Source organism: Pelobates fuscus, chromosome 5 (genome assembly GCF_036172605.1).
Source record: "Pelobates fuscus isolate aPelFus1 chromosome 5, aPelFus1.pri, whole genome shotgun sequence".
NCBI lineage: Eukaryota > Metazoa > Chordata > Amphibia > Anura > Pelobatidae > Pelobates > Pelobates fuscus.
In genome coordinates, this window is record NC_086321.1 from 128,223,907 (window position 1) to 128,247,700 (window position 23,794).

Consider the following 23,794-nt stretch of genomic DNA (forward strand, 5'->3'; position numbering starts at 1 on the left):
CGAAACTGGTCAGACGCTATTAGAGGTGGCTGTAGTGGTTATCATGCTTGCGTAACCTTTTAAAAGACATTCCACTTTCAAACGTCTTCACATCAAAGCATGGTAACGCGGATAGCGCCCAATGCTTCTCATTGTGGAAGCATTGCTGTAACGATTTAAAGGGGGACATTCCTCTCATCTTTTCAATTAGTGAGAGGCAAGTACATTAGGAATGTTCAAGCAGCATTCCTGTGAGAACTTTGTAGATGAAACTTATGATCAAGTGAACCAACAAGGTTTTCATTTATTCTGATTTGTTGTTTGCACTGGAAATTGCAAATCATGTGCACTTTGTTTAAAGGGACACTGTAGGCACACAGACCACTTCACCTCATTGAAGTTGCCTGGGTGCAATGTCCCATGTCCCTTAGTCCTACAGTGGTAATGACTGCAGTTTCTGAGAAACTGCAATAATTACCTGTGAGGGTTAACTCCTCCTCTAGTGGCAGTCTACCAGACAGCCACTACAGGGACTTCCGGTATCAAAACGGACCTTTGGTCCTTTATTTGATGCTGGACTACTGCACGCTCTGCATTAAGGACCTCCAGCATCAGATTTTTTCCCCATAGGAAAGCACTGAATAACGTTTTCCTATGGTGAAATCCTAATGCAAGAGCGGCCATTGTGTGGGCGGAGCCTGCCCCAGCGCCAAGGGACATTCAACGGCGCTGGATTCAGGTAAGTGACTGAAGGGGTTTTAACCCATTCAGCCCTATGGGAGGAGGGAACTGTAGGATTCTATAGTGCCAGGAAAACAGCTTTGTTTTCCTGGCACTATAGCATCCCCTTAAGTGTGTTGATAAAGGAAAAAAAAATATTTCAGTGTCACCCCCACAAAAAGTATAAATATAGGCAGTGGCCAGTGAGTAGAGCTACAATTTATTAAATGATACTCAAAATACTTCAGTTCCTCTCTGCTCACCAAAACCTGATCCAAAGATTTGACAAAATATGAGATTTCCCTACACCTTCAACTGATTAAATAACTAAATAGGAAAATCTACTCTGAAGTTGCAGTGTTCACCAGCATTTATATTCAGTGACACTTACAGTAGTCTGCTGGACCACTGTGATAGATAAAGGTCTTATAGAATCATGTGGGAGAGTTATAAGTGTTTTTTCTGTGACCTGAAAAATGGTGCAAAGATCTAAAAGCGGGGCAATGACCACGGAAGCCAGTAAAGTCAGCAGGCACACAGCACAGTAATACATCCCCCCTCTCCCCCCAGTGTTAGGGGAGACTTAGACCGGAGTAGGAGCCGCAAATTTTACGAGCGTAAAATGTCAATATACATTTGCCGGAGGCTGTGTCACAAAATATAGCCAGTCTTGAAGAGGTAGGACAAATGAAGCCCATAATTTTCAGGCTGGATCTGTTTTTGACCAACTACAATTACAGCATGGCCCTGATCACTAAGACCTCTGAATAGTAGTTGTGGTTTGACAATGACGTCAATATTTTTCACAGATGAATCCTGATGGACAGCTGTAAACTGCTTGTCAATGCTCCGAGCAATTGTCAGATATGTGCTTACACTGAACTTGCTTTGCTGGGTGTCTCTTCAACAGTGCTGCCTCTCTGACATGCGGAAACCAGACTCATTTCTCATATGAAATTAATGTTCTTTCAAGGGTTAATTAACATTCAGAGAAAAACAAACATCGTCATTCAGTGTGGGCAGGAGGCAATAGAGGGTGTAAGGAGAAAGGCATTTGACAGTATTTTGTGACCAAATCTGCAGATGTGACAAATGTTCTTTAAAAACACTTACAAATAACCCATACACTCCTAACACTTGCATTTCTAAGAAAAACAAAACTAAGCCTGTTAAGACCCACTTACCTTCCCCTCCCGCACCTAAGGCAGAGGGATAAGATACACTGGTCCCCACTCTTCCTTGTCTAGAAATGCATTCGCTGCAGTCTAGTAGGAAGGGAAGAGGAAGGACTATGTACACCATGCAGGTAGCAATAGCATTTTGTGAAGTCCTATGCTGTGCATATACCAGCTTCTATTCAGGTAACGGTTTATTGTGGATATTATAAGGTACCCCTGAACAGTAGTCCATCAACAATACAAGACAAATATTATTTATCATAACTTTTTAGATCAGAGAGAGTTATTTTTGTTTCAGAAGATAAACATGGCAGAATTAAAAGATAACTTGAGAACAACTTAGTTATAATTACCTGCTGTATCATACAAATGTAAGTCAACATCCTTGTTTCCAATTGTGATGGTGGTCATATACTTTTCAAACACCGAAGGTGCATAACGCTGTTAAGAAGACAGACAAAAAAAAATAATATATATATATATATATATATATATATATACACACACACACACATACACACACTGAATATATATCTCCTTTAACCCCTTAAGGACCAAACTTCTGGAATAAAAGGGAATCATGACATGTCACATGTCATGTGTCCTTAAGGGGTTAAAACAAGTAAGGCATCAAGAACAAAAATGGAACAAACAAAAGGCATGTTTTGTGAAATTTGGCATCAAAGGTTTTCTAGGAGACTTTTTTCCTCATTAACATTTTATTGAAAGTGATATTGAGGCATATCACAGTAATACAGTCTACAAAGTTAAGTCGATTGAAAAGATACAGCTTTAAAAAAAAAAAAAAACAACACAACAACAACCTTGTTTTGCAAAACAAAAGGGATGGTGAGAGGTGCCACAATGGGATAAAAGAAGGGTGAAGGAAACAAGCAAAATGTAGTTCCTCCACTACCAGAAGGAGGGAAGACTGTAAATCCCAATATGACATCAAACTAATGTAAAACATAACTATGGTTGCATACCTTTCCACTCCTAAAACTCCTGGTAGGTTGGGCATTAGTTCAAAATAAACAGGGGATGGGGAAGTACGCAATTAGAATTGAGCTGTCAATTCCAATGTCTGTTCTGGCAGTCTTATCTTGATTATTTGCATTAGTCTCCCCCATCATTTTACCGAGCAAACATTAAATGAAGTTTCACACTCTACATTAGAGCTTCCATTAACTCTTTTCCAGATGTAAACATTAAATGAAGTTTCACACTCTACATTAGAGCTTCCATTAACTCTTTTCCAGATGTAAAAGTAATGTCCGCCTATGCCTTTGCCAGATCCCTTTCCCATCTAATAGGACTTGTGAGTGACTGCTTATAAGAACCCACACATGGCTAAAGATGGTATATTAATCATAAATATCTATGTTGTAGGGGATTTTTTTAATCTTTATTTTACAGCCCACTCTTTGCAACTGAAATTGAGCATTATGAGCTTATATCATGCATGAGTGTGTGTGTTTGGAAACATTTTAGATATCTCTGCAAATTAAGTGTGTGAGAAAGCTACATTTCGTGGTTGAGACATCTACAGAGGACAGGAAGTTCTGGCTGGCGACACCTCAATATCTTCATATACACGCAGCTCATGGTGTAAAACAAAATACACAACAAACCTCTGTTGCTACACAATTCTTAAACATGAAGTATTACATGCAGGCATGCCGAAAATGGATTACATAAATTTCCGCAACATAGTTCTAAATAGATCTCCAGGACAAGATTGATCGTTTTTTTTTAGAGTTTATAAAATACCACATGCGTTGCTGACATCACTGGGGAGCCACACACCCACCTTGAGTTTCATTGCTTAAACATGAAACTCCACACCAACCTACAGGAGGACCAATATAAACAACCACTCCATGGAAAATGTTTTCAGCTCATTATTTGTGGCACCTGTTTTTACTGCCGGTTCTTTTATTAATAGAGCAATGTATTCGTTCCATTTAACTTGGCTACTGAAGCTGCAGCCCTGTATGTGCATCTTGACACAGATTATTAAAACGCAGACCAACTTGTCACACAGATGACACATCGATGTTGCAAATGTGAGGTTTATTGTGAGCACTTTCAAAGAAGGAAGATGTAGGAAGCTTGATGTCTACAGCAACACAAGCTGACTTTAGATGATTTGCCTCCTCCTTCAAACCTGCCGTGCAACTTTACAGCAGCAGTACACACATGGGTTTCCTGAACAAATAGGACTCTAATATATAGCTTTAAAACAGCAGAAGCAATGCTTAGTGCATGGAACATCAAGAACATTTAAAATATTTACATTCTTAAAATTCCAAGGTGCACAATCATTATTGAACCGGCTACTGCATTCCTGACTTTGGCACTAAGAAGAGAATCAGAGCAAATACACTAATTGTTTAACCTATGAAAACATTTTAGCTCCAGACACACAGTAATACAAAAGTACACAGTTGCTTTAGTTCAGAAAAATGATGTGCTAAACTTGCAACCAAATAGAAATAATGGCTTTTTGCATACTTTTATTGAATTTAAAAAAAAAAATTTAATTGGGACCATAATTTCCAGTTGACTCATACACAAACTTTCTATTTTTATGTAAAGCTGTTTACACATTTCAGTAAAGACAGGTATACAGTAGGTGCCAGGGCAATGTAAACACCAAGAAAAGAACCAAAACAACCCACTGTAAGCCAAAGAGGAACCCATATTTTTTTTTGTCTATTTTACTTGAATACTAAATGTGGGTGTTTTGATTCATTGCTACCTAATTAAGCCCCTTTCTTCTATTACACATATCATTCCTCTTCCATGCGTAGGATGTGGGAGACAGTTGACCACACCACTCTCTCATTTTACTTCTTCCCCTCTCTCCCTTCCATCTCCTTGTCTTCTTCCTACACCTTCCTTCTCCCCAACCCTCTTATCTCCTCTATTATCTACTCTGTTTCACTCCTTCTACTGTTATTTTCAAGAGTGTTTTAAAAAATTTTGTTGGTTCACCAGATTAGTATACTACTACTGCCCGAAGTACATCTCTACCCTATGTAGAATTTTGCCATTATTTGTGTTACAGGGTCAAATGACAGATATGCCAATTTCAGGTTTCAAAATTCCACTATTGCTGGAAGTCTAATGTTGATATGTCCACCGTGACAGGGAGTCTCCATTCATGTACCCTACTAGGACCAATAATTATTTCTCACAGTTGGTATGTAATTGCCGTGGCATAGTGTCCTATTCGGTTAAGTCAGCTAAAGATTCTTGCCCTAAATGGTCTGCTATAGAAGTCTTTTCCTATACAAGTATGCTTTCTAAGCAGTCTCATCCTATATTATAATGTTCACAATACAGCAATGCAGGACTCATCATTTCCACTCACCACTAAGGAGAGAAAATGTTTCCCCGGTGAAAGAAAATTAACCCCCTGGTGAGTGCTATGGATCCTCCCGTCTTGCAGTGTCAAAGGGGTTTTAGGACCTAGAGTAGGGCTTGACATTTTAAGTCCTGCTGTAATGTATCTATATAAATCTTCAATGATACGTTTGCTATACAGACTTGTCCTTCACTGTATAGTCCCTCTATATGACCTTTTCCTATTCCATGTTAACCACACTGTTGGGCTTTATACTGTAATGTTCGCTATATAGTCTTGTCCAGATCTGTATTGTTCAGTGTACAGTCTAGCTATATACTGTGATATCCACTATAGAGTCTTGCCCTTCATTGTATGTCCATTATATAGTCTTGTCCCATACATACACTTGTTCATTCAATGTTGGTTATACAGTCTGGTCCATTTTCAGTAATGTGTGCTATTTACTCTTCTCCAATAATGTAATGATCGCTGTACAGTCTACTCCTTCACGTTTACGGTTCCTTATCTGGACTGGTTCTATTCTGCACTGATCACTGTACAGTTTTGTACTCAACTGTAAATTCTCTATACCTACTCCCAGATGCCTTTCGGGACTTATGTATTACTAGCTGGTGATACGATGCAACAAAGTTAAACATTTTCTGGTTCACCAGTTGTTTAACCAAAACCTATGCATGAACATCAGCATAAACACTTTCAACAAGGACCTGCAATTTCCTAGGATACGGATTAGCACACTTACTCCATAAATACAGCCTCGATATTCCCCCGTTAACAGGCAAAATAAATGGGACATACTGCATCAATAAGTCTCCGAGAGCACCAAACACTGTCTCAGGATGTTATTATGCAATGCCAAACTTATATGAACAAAACCACCAACTTTTGTTTTCATCAAGAACTCGCCAGATTCACTCTGCAGTGATGAAAACATTTGGCCTCAAATCAACAGAATAGCTCAATTGGACTAAAGATGAGAAGCTCCCCAAACCTGCATGGTATATAAAGATACTCTCAGCCAATGATCATGGCCCTGCTTGGCTCAGTCAAGTTAACCAAATTCTCCAGAAGTAGGGTATGCAACTGTGGACTCCAAGAGGAAGTTGTCAAACTGTTCTATTATGGTTTGACAAACTACATTGGGTTGGTGCCAGGGGCTATTGTGTTTGAAGTGTTCCTTTACGTTGCGTTGTTGCCCATAGTGTTCAGTACTGTGTTCCTTCACTCCAGTAAATACACTTTTTTTCAGGTGAACTTGATGGACACGTGTCTCTTTTCAGGCAATGTAACTATGTAACAGAGCAGTGGATGCAATTAAAAATACATACTTCCACTGCTTTTCGGTGTTTCGGAAGCTTTGTTGGCTCATGATGCCTCTGGTGCATGCATGCTTAGACATCTAACGGGCCTGCACAATCCAAAATATTTCCAGCTGCAATGTACACACACGCACTGTGCATATTGCAATACAAATGTTAACCAATTTTCATACTTTGCTCTGCCAGCAAAGTGTGTAAGCTAATTTAGTAATCGTTTAAAAAATAAATTAAAAGAATATTTTTTGTATTTATTATTATTTTTTTTTTTTTTTAAGCACAGCCAATTGGTAAATATTCCTGTTTCTCTTTAAGTCTCTCTCATCACCCCTAATAATAACATAAGAGTATGTGTTTTTCTTAATCTGCAATAATAATAATAATCTTTCATATTGCTATGCTATTTTATTTTCATCCACATAAAAATGAAAAAAAAGTCACAACGAATTCTGAAAAACCTGCTACCTATATATAACATTGGTAATATGCATTCTTTGAAAATGGTATGGGTATTGGTTACTGGGTCAAATCAAATGCCCACGCAATGTTCTATCTACAAAGCAGCACTACTAAGTTTACTAATGTTAAATGTTACACAGATAAACTGAAGTGTTTCTATCATTATTTATAAACATGTCAATGCTGCACAGCACGTAACCAAAACAAGTGTGTCATAGAAAAAGAGTGGTGACGATGGCTCTGCTAAAAAACAATGCAGTCAAGCAGGAAGTTTGGTATAATTCCATAGAAGGTAAATGGCCATGTATCCTGAAGGAATATAGATTGTAAGGTGTAACAATTATATCGGTAACATATAATGTTTTTCACCTGCAAGAGCTAAAAAGAATAGGTTGGAATGGAGTTTGTGAGGACCATTGTGGGAAGACATGCAATGATGGTTAGAGATAGAGAATTAAAATTGTAGGGGATGTGCTTCTCTGAAGTAGTGGTGATGTAGAATTATGTGAATCAAAATGTAACACCCCATTATTTCCTGTGAAGAAGAAAACTCCAAAAGGTGAACCAGAGAAGTATAGAATGGTTCAGGATCTCCATGCAGTGAATGAAGCAACAGTCCTGGACACCCCTATTGTGCCAAACCCACACACTCTGCTCTCTGGGGTCCCACCTTCTGCAAAATACTTCACAGTCATTGATTTGGCCAATGCCTTCTTCAGTGTACCACTGGATCCAATTTGCCAATACCTGTTCGCTTTCACACATGAAATGCAACAGTACACATGGACTGTCATGCCCCAAGGGGCACAAAACTCTCCAAGTCAGTTTGCAAAGGCCATGTGCTCTATCCTTGATCCATGGCAAGCAGACCATCCAAAAGTTGTCCTGCTCCAGTATGTGGATGATTTACTGCTCTGTGGAGATGACATACCAACAACTGAAGAATGTTCAATTAGTCTCCTTTGCTATTTAGCAGAACAAGGATGCAAAGCTTCACTTCTCAAGCTGCAATTCTGTCAACCTACAGTAATCTTCCTTGGACATTGTCTATCTCAAGGCACCAGACATCTCACTCGTGACCGAGTTAGAGCAGTACTGGATATTCCACCTCCAAGGACTTCAAAATCTCTACATGCCTTCTTAGGCCTCATTTCCTACTGCCGAGCATGGATCCCAGAAGCCTCTCTGCTCATGCAACCACTCTATGATGCACTCAAGTCAGACCCATTCTGCCTGACCAATGAAGCACTGGATAATTTCAATACACTAAAACGTGCCATTGCATCTGCTCCTGCTCTAGGCCTACCAGACTATACCAAACCCTTCAAATTGTTTGTCTCTGAAAGACAAGGCCATGCTACAGGAGTCCTTACCCAAACAAATGACTTAAGAGGCCGTCAAAGGCCTATTGGATTTTTCTCCTGCCAGCTGGATATCGTGGCCAGAGGGACCCCTTCTTGCCTTAGGGCCGTTTTTGCAGCAAGAGAACTCATTGAAAGAACTGCAGACCTGGTCCTTGGCCACCCTCTAGTTGTCTTGGCCCCTCATGACATTTCTGCCATCATCAACCAAGTACAACTCAAGCATGTGTCTCCTGCAAGACACCTACGTCTCCAATGTCATCTCCTGTTACCTGACAACATTACCATACAAAGATGTCAAGTTCTCAATCCGTCCACTCTTCTCCCACTACCTGAGGGAGGTATCCACTATGGGTTTATCATGGATGAAACCTACATCTACCTTCTTACTGGTACCATTAAGAAAATGCATCCTGATTTATCCTTTCATGATGAACAAGCTCCTCTCTGCGAGGGACCAGGATATGCCTTCTGTACCATGTGGTATAAGCCAAACAGCACTCCTGAGCCTTGCTACGAAGATGAGCTTTATCACCTGGTGGAGGTGAAACTCACTGCTCAAGATTTCTACTGTGACTCTGAAGGCAACAGCATGGCCTTGATTCAATTACCTTCAGAACTCAAATACTTGTACCGTCATTGGGATACTGCCATTCCACATGTCCCTGTCACCAAGTTGAAAACAAAATCATGGAATGATCTTGGGCCCATGGCAAAATTATGGGCCACCATGGATGAATCACAGCTACAGGAAAATGGCATTGCCAAGTACCCAACAACTGACATTCTTGAAGCATGGCCACGCCACTTCCTGGAGAATGAATTTCAAGATCTGGTCATAGTGAATGATTATGACCCAGAGACACCTCATGACTGTTTTGAACAGATGAAAATGGAGACAATACATCTACCAACTGTACATGAGAATCCATTAATAAATCCTGATTTCACTCTGTTTGTGGACGGTTCAAGGTATGCTGATGAAGAAGGAAAATACCACACAGGATATGCCGTAACCACAACAGATGAAGTTATCAAATCATCATCTTTACCCCCAGCAATGTCTGCACAAGAAGCTGAATTGCAAGCCCTGACTTCAGCATGCAAAATCTCCGAAGGAAAACGTGCCAACATCTATACAGATTCAAGATACGCTCTGGGTGTGGCACATGACTTCGGCCTAATTTGGAAAACAAGAGGATTTCTTACCACAGCCAGTACACCAGTCAAACACAGCTCTGCAATCAAGGAGCTAATGGATGCCCTCCTACTCCCTGAAGAAGTGGCCATCTTGAAAGTGAAGGCACATGGGAAGTTGGATACAGATGAAGCAAAGGGCAACCACTTAGCTGATCAGGCTGCTAAGCAAGCGGCAAGAAAATTGCAGGAAGTGGATGAAGAAGTGTCCGGACACGAAGATATTCCTATTTTTACCTTGCAGACCCTTCCTACTGACCTAAGAATCTTACGGGAACAGCAAGCTACAACCCCCGAAGAAATACAGAAATGGAAGAAGAAAGGAGCAGTCCTGAAGGATGGAGTATATTACAACAACTTTAGATTCTGCCTCCCTAAGAACTTATACCCAGCAGTTGTCCAATGGGCACATGGACCTGCTCACCTGTCAAAAGATTTAATGGCGGCCCTCATACAGAAGTATTATGAAGCACCTGGAATCACAACATTGATCAACAGCTTCTGTAGGGCCTGTGTCATTTGTGCAAAATGCAACCCAGGGAAACCAACCAAGGTGCCCTTGAAACACTTGGCTAAGCCCATGTACCCATTCCAGAGAATTCAGATTGATCACATACAAATGCCCAAGAGTGGGCCTCATGAGTATGCACTAGTAATAGTGGACATTTTCTCAGGCTGGCCAGAAGCCTACCCAGTGGCCAATATCACTGCCAAGACAACAGCAAAACGTCTACTTGCAGATATTGTATGTAGGTTTGGACTTCCAGAAGTCATTGAAAGTGACCAGGGCCCAGCCTTTACAGCAACAGTGACTAAAGAAATTTGGACTGCTCTGGGAGTGACCCTAGCCTTTCACACCCCTTACCACCCACAAAGTAGTGGCAAAGTGGAACGCATGAATGGCACCCTAAAAGCCAGAATGTTAAAAATGTCACAAGAAACAAAGATGCCCTGGCCAGAAAGCTTGTCAATAGCTTTATTCAGTGTTAGGCACACACCTAGAGGGAAGCACTCACTATCCCCATATGAGATTCTATTTGGGACTGCACCCAGACTAGGTTGTTATTACCCGCAACAGTTGCAGCTTCAAACTGATGTTTTAGTAGACTATGTAACTGAACTTGCAAATGCCTTGAACAAGATACATGCCCAAGTTTTCTCTTCAATTCCAGATCCTGAATCTGATACGGGTACCCACAACCTGCTTCCCGGAGATTGGGTTCTGGTCAAGAAATTTGTGCGGAAACACACCCTGGAACCAAGGTTTGACGGACCATTCCAAGTTCTCTTAATCACTTCAACCTCCGTCAAGTTGGCCGGCAGGCCACATTGGATCCACGCTTCCCATTGCAAGAAAGCTCCTGCCCCAGAGGAAGCAGATACCGCACAACCATGTACCTCTGGTACATCATCTCCTTAATTAGCCTAATTAAGGCCCAGCAAGTAGCCATTACCAAAGATGCCAGTGGGTATACCTTCTGGTACAATTCTTCATGTACCCGTGTGGCTACTTACACTTTTGATTACTGTGACATTGTAGATTGCCCATTCCCTACGTCACAAATTCAAAATATCTATAGAGATATCCCTCATTCAAAGGACCCCTATGTTTGTGTAGTTGACAAACAATGGGGGCATAATTGTAACCATTGGGGGGCGGCGGGATGGAATGCCGGGCCTGCCTGGGGTTACAAACCAAAAAGTGCCTTATCTAAAGTAGATGATCATGGTAGATCCCTTCTCCAAAGAATGACTCTGAGGAAGCCTGGAGGAGGTATACCTATGAAATGAATCCTAAATATTGAGCATCCCAGTCCAACAGATGCAGATCAGTATGTAATGGGAATGTATTGGAAGAAAGGTTCCTATAACAATCTAGGGCACTTCTACCTTAAAGATATGTTCCACTCCCCAGAGTGGCAAGGGGCCACCCATATGGTCTCAAATCCATTAAAACCACACAGCCAGTCCTTTAAAGACATGATGGCCATTGCAAACCCCACCTTTGAAGATACCATGGCCGCTTAAACAGGTTTTAATGATGTTAATCTATGGTTGGAATGGATGAAATATAATGCCAACAAACATAACAGAACCGCATGCTGTGTGTGTGGTGGTGCCCGGCCTCACCTCGGCACCGTACCTTTAACCTTGCCAGTAGATATAGAAGAATGTGTTTTGAGTCTTTTTGCCTATCACTACAATTTCAATAGGTCCCTCTGCAAAGCATGGACAGTGGAATATCCTCTCTTAGCCAAGGATGTCAAACCCCCAGATGGTGTTTATAAAGGTAATTACACTTGTTATGCTAATTATGATGGAATTGGTAAATTCTTGGGTAACTTCTCCAAAGGGTATTGTGCCACCTACAGAACTGTCTCCATGAACCTGCTGCAATTCCATACTAGGTCATTGGGGGATATTTACTGGTTGTGTGGGGATTTACAGCTAAGATCCAGGATGGACAAGGAATGGTGGGGGGGGGGGGTGTACTCTAGCTAAAGCCATCATGCCTATACATATTATCTCTGACACACACCCTGACACACATGAGTCCAAACACACACCAACCAAGGTAAAGCGTGAAGCCCCAGTAAAAGGCAGTTTTGACCCTCACATTTACATTGATGCCATTGGGGTGCCTAGGGGGGTGCCCAATGAATTTAAAGCAAGAGATGAAGTTGCTGCAGGATTTGAATCACTTTTTACCATAGTTACTGCAAACAAGAATTTGAATTGGATAAATTACATTTATTACAACCAACAACGCTTTGTTAACTACACCAGGGATGCCCTCCAGGGATTAGCCGAACAGCTGCAGGCTACATCCCAAATGTCCTTCCAGAATAGAATGGCCTTAGACATGATTCTAGCTGAAAAACGGGGTGTATGTAAAATTGTGCCCGACACCATGACATGTTGTACTTACATCCCAGAAAATACAGGCCCTAATGGTAAAGTCACCTTAGCCATAGAAAAATTAAATGAGCTCTCTGAAGAGTTAAAAAGGAATTCTGGGATAAAAGATCCCTGGGAAAGATGGTTTGGTTGGATGACAGGATGGCAAAAAGCTTTAATGCATATTGGTATGGCAATACTAATTTCTCTTTTTATCTTTGCTCTTCTCGTTTGTTGTGTCCTCCCTTGTCTGAGAAAATTCCTACAGAAGACTGTAGACCAGGCAACACCAACTTTTGCACATTTGGCAGTTAATGACCAAGATTTTCAAGATCTCAACTCACCCTGTATACCGCTGCAAACTATCCCTTTTGTTGATAAAGTGCAAGAGTTCTAGGTAGGGACCATCTTAGGGACAGCATCCGTCTGTAATGGGTAAAGTCTCCCGTGTGGAGAAGTGGTGGACAAGCCACCGTGGGCCACCCATGGGAGTGAAGCGTTCGAGAGCCATGCTGACGGATGAGTTAGCCTACTAGGGTCAGATTAAGGGACAGAATTGCACTTTGCATTAACACCTAGCTAGCGGCCACGGGGTTTCTGTGCCTTTGGGCTAACACGTCTTCTGGTATTAACAAATAAAGTTTATCTTTTTAGAATCTAACATTTCATAGGGGGGACTGATGTAGAATTATTAAAAACCTGTATTGAACCTGTGTTGAATTTTTGCACTAACTCCATTTTAACCCACATTACCTGACAGATCCTCCATTTTAAACTACATTACATGACAGAATTTCCTAACAGCATTTAGTGTAATGAATAGAGACTGTATTTTCTATAAAGACATGACTAACCCCGGAATTACTGAATCTCCTGTAACATGCAACAAAGTATAGCCAAGGCCATGGGAAGCTGGCCTAATGAAATGTTCTATTCATAAAAAGAACCCTGAACCTGACCACGAGTCTGACATCACTAACTACGCAAAATGACGCCCAAGCCCCCCTTCCCACCGAGTAAGCCTCGTGCTGGGTAAGATGGCGCTTGAGCCATCTGTCCACACCCGTGTCCAGAACAATACCACCTCCGGTGGGAGGACACCTAGCTAACCACTTAGTTCTTGAGCCAATTAATAATATTGATGGGTGGACATTGACATAGCCACTTAACATTTAATCCAATTAATGATGTTTATTTACTGATATCAATGATGATGTAATTTTGCTCTTATAAGGGTCTGCGAGCCCGCTTTTAATCAGATGCCATTAAATTTTCTCGAAGTTATTTTAACCTGAACTCCGTGTGTCAGTGTGAATTTACTTCTGCGTATACCCAATTTAATCATCTCAGATTTGGACAGGAACAGATAGACATTTAAACATATTTGTTTATTTCTAAATTAATCTACATCAGTGGGAATTAGGCATACCTTAGCGCTAGAAATACAAAGTTGTATTCCCTCACCCGATTACTCTGCCTTCTCCGACATCACCTGATGGGGGGGGGGGGGGGGTAATGCACATGCGTGGCGAGTGCTACAAGCACATTAGGCACGCTATATAAGAAAGCATTGCTGCAATATTTTCAGGTGATTTTATGGATTCTGGATATCCTCATGGAAAATGTTGCCTAGCAAGCAGGAAGTGCCTCTAATTGACAGCCACTAGAGGCAGTCTTAACCCTGCAATGTAATTATTGCAGTTTCTCAGAAACTGCAACAATTAACATTACAGGGTTAAGGAGACATGGATATTGCAATGAAATGAAGTGGTCTGAATGCCTATAGTGTTCCTGCAAGGGTTTTTTTAAAGTAACACCTTCCACAGTGGAACAGTTTTACGTCTAATTCTCCACTACCTCAGTGTCAGGATCGGGACAGGGATCCAACACGCAAAGTACAAACAGGTACAGGATACGTATACCGGACCTTAGAATGGCCGGACTAACGTACGGAGAGTATAGAGAATGGTCAGAGACAAGCCGAGGTCGAGGGAACGAGAGGACAGGTAAGCGAGGAACAAGCCGGGTCAAGGATAACAGAGGTAAACAGAGTAAGACAAACGAGCCGGGTCGGAACCAAAAGGATAACTGAAAAACACCAGAGCACTGTGTGACTAGACAGGCTAGAACCACGACAGGGCAATGAGCAACAGGGCGAAGTATGTTTAAATACCCTGGCTAGAGGGGATAGACACGCCTCCGACGAGTCCTGATTAGTCTCCAATGGATTGAGTGACAGGTCGTTCAGGATTGGCGTCATGACGTCGGTCTCCGGGCACCATGCTACATAAGGAAGTGACTCCCTCGCGGCCGGCGTTTATGTGACCGGGTCGACCGCGAGGAACAGGAGAAACCTGGCGTCCGGACGGAAAAACGTTTAAGTCTCTACCTCTCTCGGAGGCAGAGACTTCAGGTACCCTGACAGTACCCCCCCTCTCAGATACGCCCACCGGGCGGAAGGAACCGGGACGAGATGGGAAGCGGGCGTGATACGCCCTGCGGAGACGAGGAGCATGAACATCCTCTTGAGGTACCCAACTCCTCTCCTCAGGACCATATCCCTTCCAATCGACCAGGTATTGTACCTTCCCCCGGGATATTCGAGAATCAATAATAGAGTTAACCTCATACTCCTCCTGACCCTCCACCTGAACAGAGCGAGGAGGGGCTGTTGTGGAGGAAAATCTGTTGCATATAAGTGGTTTCAGCAATGAAACATGAAATGAGTTAGGGATGCGTAAGGTAGTAGGCAGAGCTAGACGATACGCAACTGGATTGATACGAGTCAGCACCCTGTAAGGTCCAATATAACGGGGAGCGAACTTCATGGAAGGCACTTTTAAACGGATGTTCCTTGTGCTCAGCCATACCCTATCACCTGGAACAAAGACCGGGGCCGCCCTTCTACGTTTATCAGCGTGTTTCTTAACCAGCATAGAGTTGTGCATAAGGATTTGTCGAGTCTGATCCCACAACTTCCTCAAATTGGCAACATGAACATCAACCGACGGCACCCCCTGGGAAGGGGAAGCCGACGGAAGAATAGACGGATGAAAGCCATAATTCATGAAGAAGGGGCTTGAATGAGTAGAATCTCAAACGAGATTATTGTGTGCAAACTCCGCCCAAGGAATCAAACCGACCCAATCATCCTGGTGTTCGGAAACAAAACATCGTAAATATTGTTCAATTTTCTGGTTGGTACGTTCAGCAGCTCCGTTAGACTGAGGATGATAGGCAGAAGAAAAGTTCAATTTGATACCAAGTTGCGAACAGAAGGACCTCCAAAAACGGGAAATAAATTGGGAGCCTCTGTCAGATACAATTTGAGAGGGTATCCCATGTAGGCGAAAAATCTCCCTAGCGAATATCTCTGCCAATTCGGGAGAAGACGGGAGTTTAGGCAGAGGAATGAAGTGAGCCATCTTAGTGAATCTGTCTACCACGGTGAGGATAACAGTCTGTTTTTTAGAGATAGGTAGATCGACAATAAAGTCCATGGCCAAACAGGACCATGGTTTCTCTGGAACCTCCAAGGGGTGCAGGAATCCACATGGGAGCGTATGGGGTTGTTTGGTTTTAGTACAAACCTCACATGCAGCGATGAAATCTTTAGTATCCCTACGTAAAGCAGACCACCAGAAGTCTTTAGAGATCAAAGCATACGTCTTGCGAATACCAGGATGTCCCGCCACTTTGCTGTCATGGAAACACTGCAACAGTTCCAGTTGAAGAGCAGGAGGAACGAAATGTCGACCCGCAGGAGTCTGTTTAGGTGCTAGATGTTGCAGCTTAATGATCTCGGCCAGTAACGGGGAATGAATCCTGAGATTCGTATTAGCAACAATATTGCATTTCGGAACTATAGAAGAAAGAACCGGTTCAGGTACAGTAGAAGGTTCATATTGGCGAGATAAAGCATCGGCTTTAGAGTTCTTAGAACCAGGTCTGTAAGTCAGCACATAATTGAAGTGAGTCAGGAATAAGGACCAACGAGTTTGCCTAGAGGACAAACGCTTAGCCTCCCCAATATAGGACAAGTTCTTGTGGTCCGTCAAAATAGTAATAGGGTGTAAGGTCCCCTCCAATAAATGTCTCCACTCCTTTAGAGCTTTAATGACCGCTAACAGTTCCCTGTCTCCGATGTCATATCTGCTCTCAGGCCCAGAAAGTTTCTTGGAAAAAAAACCACAGGGGTGTAATGATTTGTCCACCCCTAATCTTTGTGACAAAACCGCACCTACTCCTGTCTCAGAGGCATCGACCTCGAGTAGAAACGGCAAAGTCGTATCAGGATGGACTAATATCGGAGCAGAAGCAAAAAGTTCTTTGAGATTCTTGAAAGCAGCGAGAGCTTCAGTAGACCACGTCTTAGTATCCGCGCCCTGTTTGGTCATATTGGTAATGGGCGCAATAATAGAAGAATAACCCTTAATGAAGCGCCTATAATAATTGGAAAACCCAATAAACCTCTGAATAGCCTTGAGTCCCTTAGGCAATGGCCAATCTAAAATAGACTGAAGTTTGTCAGGGTCCATTTTAAAGCCTTCCCCAGAAATCACGTATCCAAGAAAGTCTATCTGGGTCTGGTCAAAACTGCATTTTTCCAACTTACAGTATAAACCGTGTTGCAGAAGTTTGTGTAATGCCTTTCTGACTTGTCTATGGTGGGTTTCAATCTCTCTAGAGTGTATGAGTATGTCATCCAGGTAGACAATAACACAATCATGTTGAAACTCCCTAAGAACTTCGTTAATCAAATCTTGAAAAACTGCAGGTGCATTACAAAGACCAAAAGGCATGACCGTGTACTCATAATGACCATAGCGGGTATTAAACGCTGTCTTCCACTCGTGGCCTTGCTGAATTCTCACCAAGTTGTATGCCCCTCTGAGGTCCAACTTGGTGAAAATTTTAGAGCCCTTTAGCCGATCAAAGAGCTCGGTAATCAAGGGGATAGGATAGGCATTTCTGATGGTTATTTTATTCAGACCTCGGTAATCGATACAAGGTCTGAGTGAACCATCCTTCTTTTTTACAAAAAAAAATCCAGCCCCGGCAGGAGAGGAAGATCTCCTAATGAATCCCTTGTCTAAATTCTCCTGAATATACTCCTCTAAAACAGAATTCTCTTTAGTAGATAGAGGGTATACATTGCCCCTGGGAGGCATGGTACCAGGTAATAGATTAATTTTACAATCAAATGTCCTGTGTGGAGGTAGTGTATCAGCGTTCTTCTTGTCGAACACTGCTTTTAAGTCCAGGTACAGAGGAGGTATCTGTATCCCCGTAGACTGGTTAGAACTGTCTGGTGTGTTAATTACAGCCAAAGGAGATACCCTGCGTAAACACCTCTCCTGACAACCCTGTCGATAAAATTCTCAGCAGCTCCGGAATCTATCAAGGCCATAGTCTTTAGTACTCCCTTCTCCCACGTTAAAGAAACTGGTAGCAGAAGCCTGTGATCTTTATAATTATGCGTAGAGGACAAAATAGAAACACCCAAGGCCTGTCCTCTAGAGAAACTTAGGTGCGGGCGTTTCCCGAGCGAATGGGACAATTCAGGCGCAAGTGACCTCTGACTCCACAATACATACATAATCCTTCCCTTCTCCTGTACTGTCTCTCCTCTTCTGAGAGGCGAGTATTGCCTATCTGCATAGGTTCAGGAAACAGTGGGGTATTGGAATCAGGGCTTAGAAATGCGGGTGCTAATTTAAAGGCAGGTCTCAGGTTCCTCTCTCGAGTGTTCTGTCTCTCTCTTAAACGCTCATCAATACGAGAAATGAACGAAATTAAATCCTCTAAATTCTCAGGGAGCTCCCTAGTAGCAACCTCGTCAAGGATAACATCTGATAGACCGTTCAAGAATACATCCATATAAGCCTGCTCATTCCACTTGACTTCTGCCGCCAGAGACCTGAACTCTAGTGCATAATCCACTAGTGTTCGGTTCTCCTGTCTCAGGCGCAACAGTAATCTGGCTGCATTGACCTTTCTACCAGGCGGGTCAAAAGTTCTTCTAAAGGCAGCTACAAAGGCATTATAATTATATACCAACGGGTTATCGTTCTCCCATAATGGGTTGGCCCATCTCAGAGCTTTCTCAATGAGTAAGGTGATAATAAATCCAACCTTTGCCCTATCGGTAGGATAGGATCGAGGTTGCAATTCAAAGTGAATACTGATCTGGTTTAAAAAACCACGACACTTCTCAGGTGAACCACCATAGCGTACTGGTGGGGTAATACGGGACGAGGCACCTACAGTGGCTACCTCTAGGCATGAACTTACAGAGGAAATTGGAGTAGGACGCGTCTCCTCTGGTGGGTTATTAGCACGAGATAATAACGCCTGTAGTGCTAAGGCCATTTGGTCCATTCTGTGTTCCATGGCGTCAAACCTGGAATCAGAGGAACCAACCTGACTGTTTGTACCTGCAGGATCCATTGGCCCTGTCGTAATGTCAGGATCGGGACAGGGATCCAACACGCAAAGTACAAACAGGTACAGGATACGTATACCGGACCTTAGAATGGCCGGACTAACGTACGGAGAGTATAGAGAATGGTCAGAGACAAGCCGAGGTCGAGGGAACGAGAGGACAGGTAAGCGAGGAACAAGCCGGGTCAAGGATAACAGAGGTAAACAGAGTAAGACAAACGAGCCGGGTCGGAACCAAAAGGATAACTGAAAAACACCAGAGCACTTTGTGACTAGACAGGCTAGAACCACGACAGGGCAATGAGCAACAGGGCGAAGTATGTTTAAATACCCTGGCTAGAGGGGATAGACACGCCTCCGACGAGTCCTGATTAGTCTCCAATGGATTGAGTGACAGGTCGTTCCGGATTGGCGTCATGACGTCGGTCTCCGGGCGCCATGCTACATAAGGAAGTGACTCCCTCGCGGCCGGCGTTTATGTGACCGGGTCGACCGCGAGGAACAGGAGAAACCTGGCGTCCGGATGGAAAAACGTTTAAGTCTCTACCTCTCTCGGAGGCAGAGACTTCAGGTACCCTGACACTCAGCCACACAACCAGAAGCTCACTGTCTGAGCTAAGCTGTGCACTGCAGGGCTTAGCTCACTGACCGAGAGTGATCAGCCTTTTTCTGGGGCCTTGAAATGCAACAGAGACTGGAATGTAGAAACTGTATGGTATAATTGCATGTTAATAGAGATTTTCATGCAAATCCAACGAGTGCTCTAGTTTTATTTCTCTGTATATACATAAATATATATATATATATATATTGTCCTGCTGAATTTTGACCCTGAAGAAGGTCCCGAACGGGGACTGAAACGTTGGTCGTAATTTTTAATCAACTTTAATAAAAATTGGAAGTTTTAAGTCCGGAGAGCAGCCTATTTCATTTGGATCATAAATATATATATATTCATACATACACATGCATACTAATAGGCAGCGCATGAAAAACGTTGCCCTGCAATATGTAAGATTTACATGATACAGCCAGTGGTGTATTTTGGTTTTGTGCTGCCCTAGACATGACTAAACCCAGGCACCCCCTAATCTAAATTTGCTCCACCCCTTCCTGTTAAGGTCACACCTCTCCCTGTTTAAGACCAACCCTTCCTTTTTAGGCTCAACCCTTTCATCTTGGACAGAGCCGGCGCTACCTGTTAGGCGGACTAGGCAGCCGCCTAGGGCGCCCCTTGGGAAGGGGCGCCGCCAGGAGCGCCGACCCCCCTCATGCTGCAGCCGCCCGAGCGCTCTGTAGAGAGCCTCAGGCAGTTGCAGCTCTGCCCGGGCTGGTGCGTCCATGAGGGCGCACCGCCCGGGCGCAGCATGAGGAGAGGGGCTGACAGGAGGGAAGCGCTCAGCGCTCCCTCCTATCACTCCCTCACTGTAGCGTGGCCGAGCGCTGTATGGTCCGCGGGTACAGGGAGCATCTGTCTCCTGTACCCGGCCGGACTAACAGGAAGTGCACTGAGTGTGCACTTCCTGTTAGTCCGGCCGGGTACAGGAAACAAAAGCTCCCTGTACCCGCGGACCATACAGAGCTCGGCCACGCTACAATAGAAGTGGGGGGGGGGGAGAAAGAGAGTGGGGAGGAGGAAGGGGGAGAAAGAGAGTGGGGAGGAGGAAGGGGGGAGAAAGAGTGGGGAGGGGGGAAGAAAGAGAGTGGGAAGGGAGGGAGGGGGGAAGAAAGAGAGTGGGAGGGAGGGAGGGGGGGAGAAAGAGAGTGGGGAGGGAGGGGGAGAAAGAGAGTGGGGAGGGAGGGGGAGAAAGAGAGTGGGGAGGGAGGGGGAGAAAGAGAGTGGGGAGGGAGGGAGGGAGGGAGGGGGAGAAAGAGAGTGGGGAGGGAGGGAGGGAGGGGGGAGAAAGAGAGTAGGGAGAGAGGGAAGGGGGAGGGGGGGAGAAAGAGTGGGGAGAGAGGGAGAAAGAGAGTGGGGAGAGAGGGAAGGGGGAGGGGGGAGAAAGAGTGGGGAGAGAGGGAGGGGGAGGGAGGGAGAAAGAGAGTGGGGAGAGAGGGGAGAGAGGGAGGGGGGAGAAAGAGAGTGGGGAGGGAGGGAGGGGGGGAGAAAGAGAGTGGGGAGGGAGGGAGGGGGGGAGAAAGAGAGTGGGGAGGGAGGGGGGAGAAAGAGAGTGGGGAGGGAGGGGGGAGAAAGAGAGTGGGGAGGGAGGGAGGAGAAAGAGTGGGGAGGGAGGGAGGAGAAAGAGTGGGGAGGGAGGGAGGGAGGAGAAAGAGTGGGGAGGGAGGGAGGGAGGAGAAAGAGTGGGGAGGGAGGGAGGGAGGAGAAAGAGTGGGGAGGGAGGGAGGGAGGAGAAAGAGTGGGGAGGGAGGGAGGGAGGAGAAAGAGTGGGGAGGGAGGGAGGAGAAAGAGTGGGGAGGGAGGGGGAGAAAGAGTGGGGAGGGAGGGGGAGAAAGAGTGGGGAAGGAGGGGGAGAAAGAGTGGGGAGGGAGGGGGAGAAAGAGTGGGGAGGGAGGGGGAGAGAGAGTGGGGAGGGAGGGGGGGAGAGAGTGGGGAGGGAGGGGGGGAGAGAGTGGGGAGGGAGGGGGAGAGAGAGTGGGGAGGGAGGGGGAGAAAGAGTGGGGAGGGAGGGGGAGAAAGAGTGGGGAGGGAGGGGGAGAAAGAGTGGGGAGGGAGGGGGAGAAAGAGTGGGGAGGGAGGGGGAGAAAGAGTGGGGAGGGAGGGGGAGAAAGAGTGGGGAGGGAGGGGGAGAAAGAGTGGGGAGGGAGGGGGAGAAAGAGTGGGGAGGGAGGGGGAGAAAGAGAGTGGGGAGGGAGGGGGAGAAAGAGAGTGGGGAGGGAGGGGGAGAAAGAGAGTGGGGAGGGAGGGGGAGAAAAAGAGTGGGGAGGGAGGGGGGAGAAAGAGAGTGGGGAGGGAGGGGGGAGAAAGAGAGTGGGGAGGGAGGGGGGAGAAAGAGAGTGGGGAGGGAGGGGGGAGAAAGAGAGTGGGGAGGGGGGAGAAAGAGAGTGGGGAGGGGGGAGAAAGAGAGTGGGGAGGGGGAGAAAGAGAGTGGGGAGGGGGAGAAAGAGAGTGGGGAGGGGGAGAAAGAGAGTGGGGAGAAAGAGAGTGGGGAGGGAGGGAAGGAGGGGGAGAGAGTGGGGGGAAAGAGTGGGGGGGGAAGAGTGGGGAGGGAGAAAGAGTGACAAGGAAGGGAGGGGGAGAAAGAGTGACAAGGGAGGGAGGGGGAGAAAGAGTGACAAGGGAGGGAGGGGGAGAAAGAGTGACAAGGGAGGGAGGGGGAGAAAGAGTGACAAGGGAGGGAGGGGGAGAAAGAGTGACAAGGGAGGGAGGGGGAGAAAGAGTGACAAGGGAGGGAGGGGGAGAAAGAGTGACAAGGGAGGGAGGGGGAGAAAGAGTGACAAGGGAGGGAGGGGGAGAAAGATTGACAAGGGAGGGAGGGGGAGAGAGATTGACAAGGGAGGGAGGGGGAGAAAAAGAGAGTGACAAGGGAGGGAGGGAGGAGAAAGATTGACATCCATCACACACACACACACACACAATCATGCAACCCTTACACACACAGAAACACACAATGCATTCCTTACACACACTCAATGCACCCCTTACAGACGCACACACTGCATCCTGTACATACACAGAAACACACCTTGCAGCCCTTACACATACAAACACAGATTCACACAATGCATTCCTTACACACATATCAGGACATCCCCTACACACTCCATCCCCTGTGAACAAACTCATTGGTGGAACATGAAGGTGGACCCTGAGCTGTGTAAAGGACCCCCAAAAAAGGGAGCTGCTTCCCGTTCTCCCAGAACATTGATTTTTGTGACCACAGTTACAAACAGCCTCCAGAGATCCTGTGCCAGACTGCAGCTAGAGCCCATCATCATCCTCATCTGGTTGTAAGTAGGCAATCTAGTATATTATTCGTGGCACTAATCTCTAATTTACCTCACATTAAAGAAACACTATAGTCCCCAGAACCACTGCAGCTTAATGTAGTGGTTCTGGTGTCTATAGCCTGTCCTTGCAGGCCTTTTAATGTAAACACGGCGGCACTGCAGCACTGGCGTTAGTTAACATGGCAGATCATATAGGTGGGGCATTGTGATGTCACATGGGGGGGGGCGGCAAACTTTACTTTTGCCTACGGCGGCAAAAATCCTTGCACCGGCCCTGATCTTAGAGCACCACCTCTTCCTACCTCATCCCTTGAAGCATACGCCCTCACTGACACACATACACTCTCATTGGCTTACACACTGTTTATCCAACACACACTTTCATTGACAGAAACACACTGACACTCCCCCTCACTGATTTGACACAGTGACAGACATACACACTCAGTGATTGACACACACTCATTGATTTGACAGACACACACTCACGGTAAAAGTTGCTGGGGCGTCCAAGTCGGAGTTTGGGGACTGCATTTTTTGCTGCTCCCCTGAAATGTCCCTTCCAAGACAAATGCCTTGTTAGCCTTGGGATAGATACAGCGCTTGATACAGAATTCTTGATTGATTTAAAAGGTGCAGTCTTAGTGCCATAAATACTGCACTCCTGCAGTTCTTTAAACACCACTTTTTTTTTTCTATCAGCTCATCTAAGTCAAACCTTGCTGAGTGCCCCTCTCAAGACTCTGCATCCCCAGGTGATATACAAAATATATTTTTAGATTGCACATTAGTGTCTACTGAAATATGTTTAATAAGCAATTAACCCTGCACATAATGTCTTACCCTGTATTAGAACAGCATGCACATGAATTTTGGTGGGAGTGTCACTGACACTTTTCCATCTAATTTGTTTAGAGCAATTTATTAAATTAGTTGGGTCGTTTCACTAACGCAATGAATTTC

General features: G+C 44.8%; 1 protein-coding gene across 1 annotated transcript in view; it reads right to left on the bottom strand.

The window, feature by feature from the left end:
* Positions 1–23,794, bottom strand: part of RHOF (ras homolog family member F, filopodia associated) — a 55,844-nt gene that overhangs the window by 30,353 nt on the left and 1,697 nt on the right. The window contains exon 2 of the mRNA XM_063456988.1: positions 2,231–2,318. Within this exon, the coding sequence (XP_063313058.1) occupies positions 2,231–2,318 (88 nt within the window). The remainder of the gene's footprint in view (positions 1–2,230; positions 2,319–23,794) is intronic.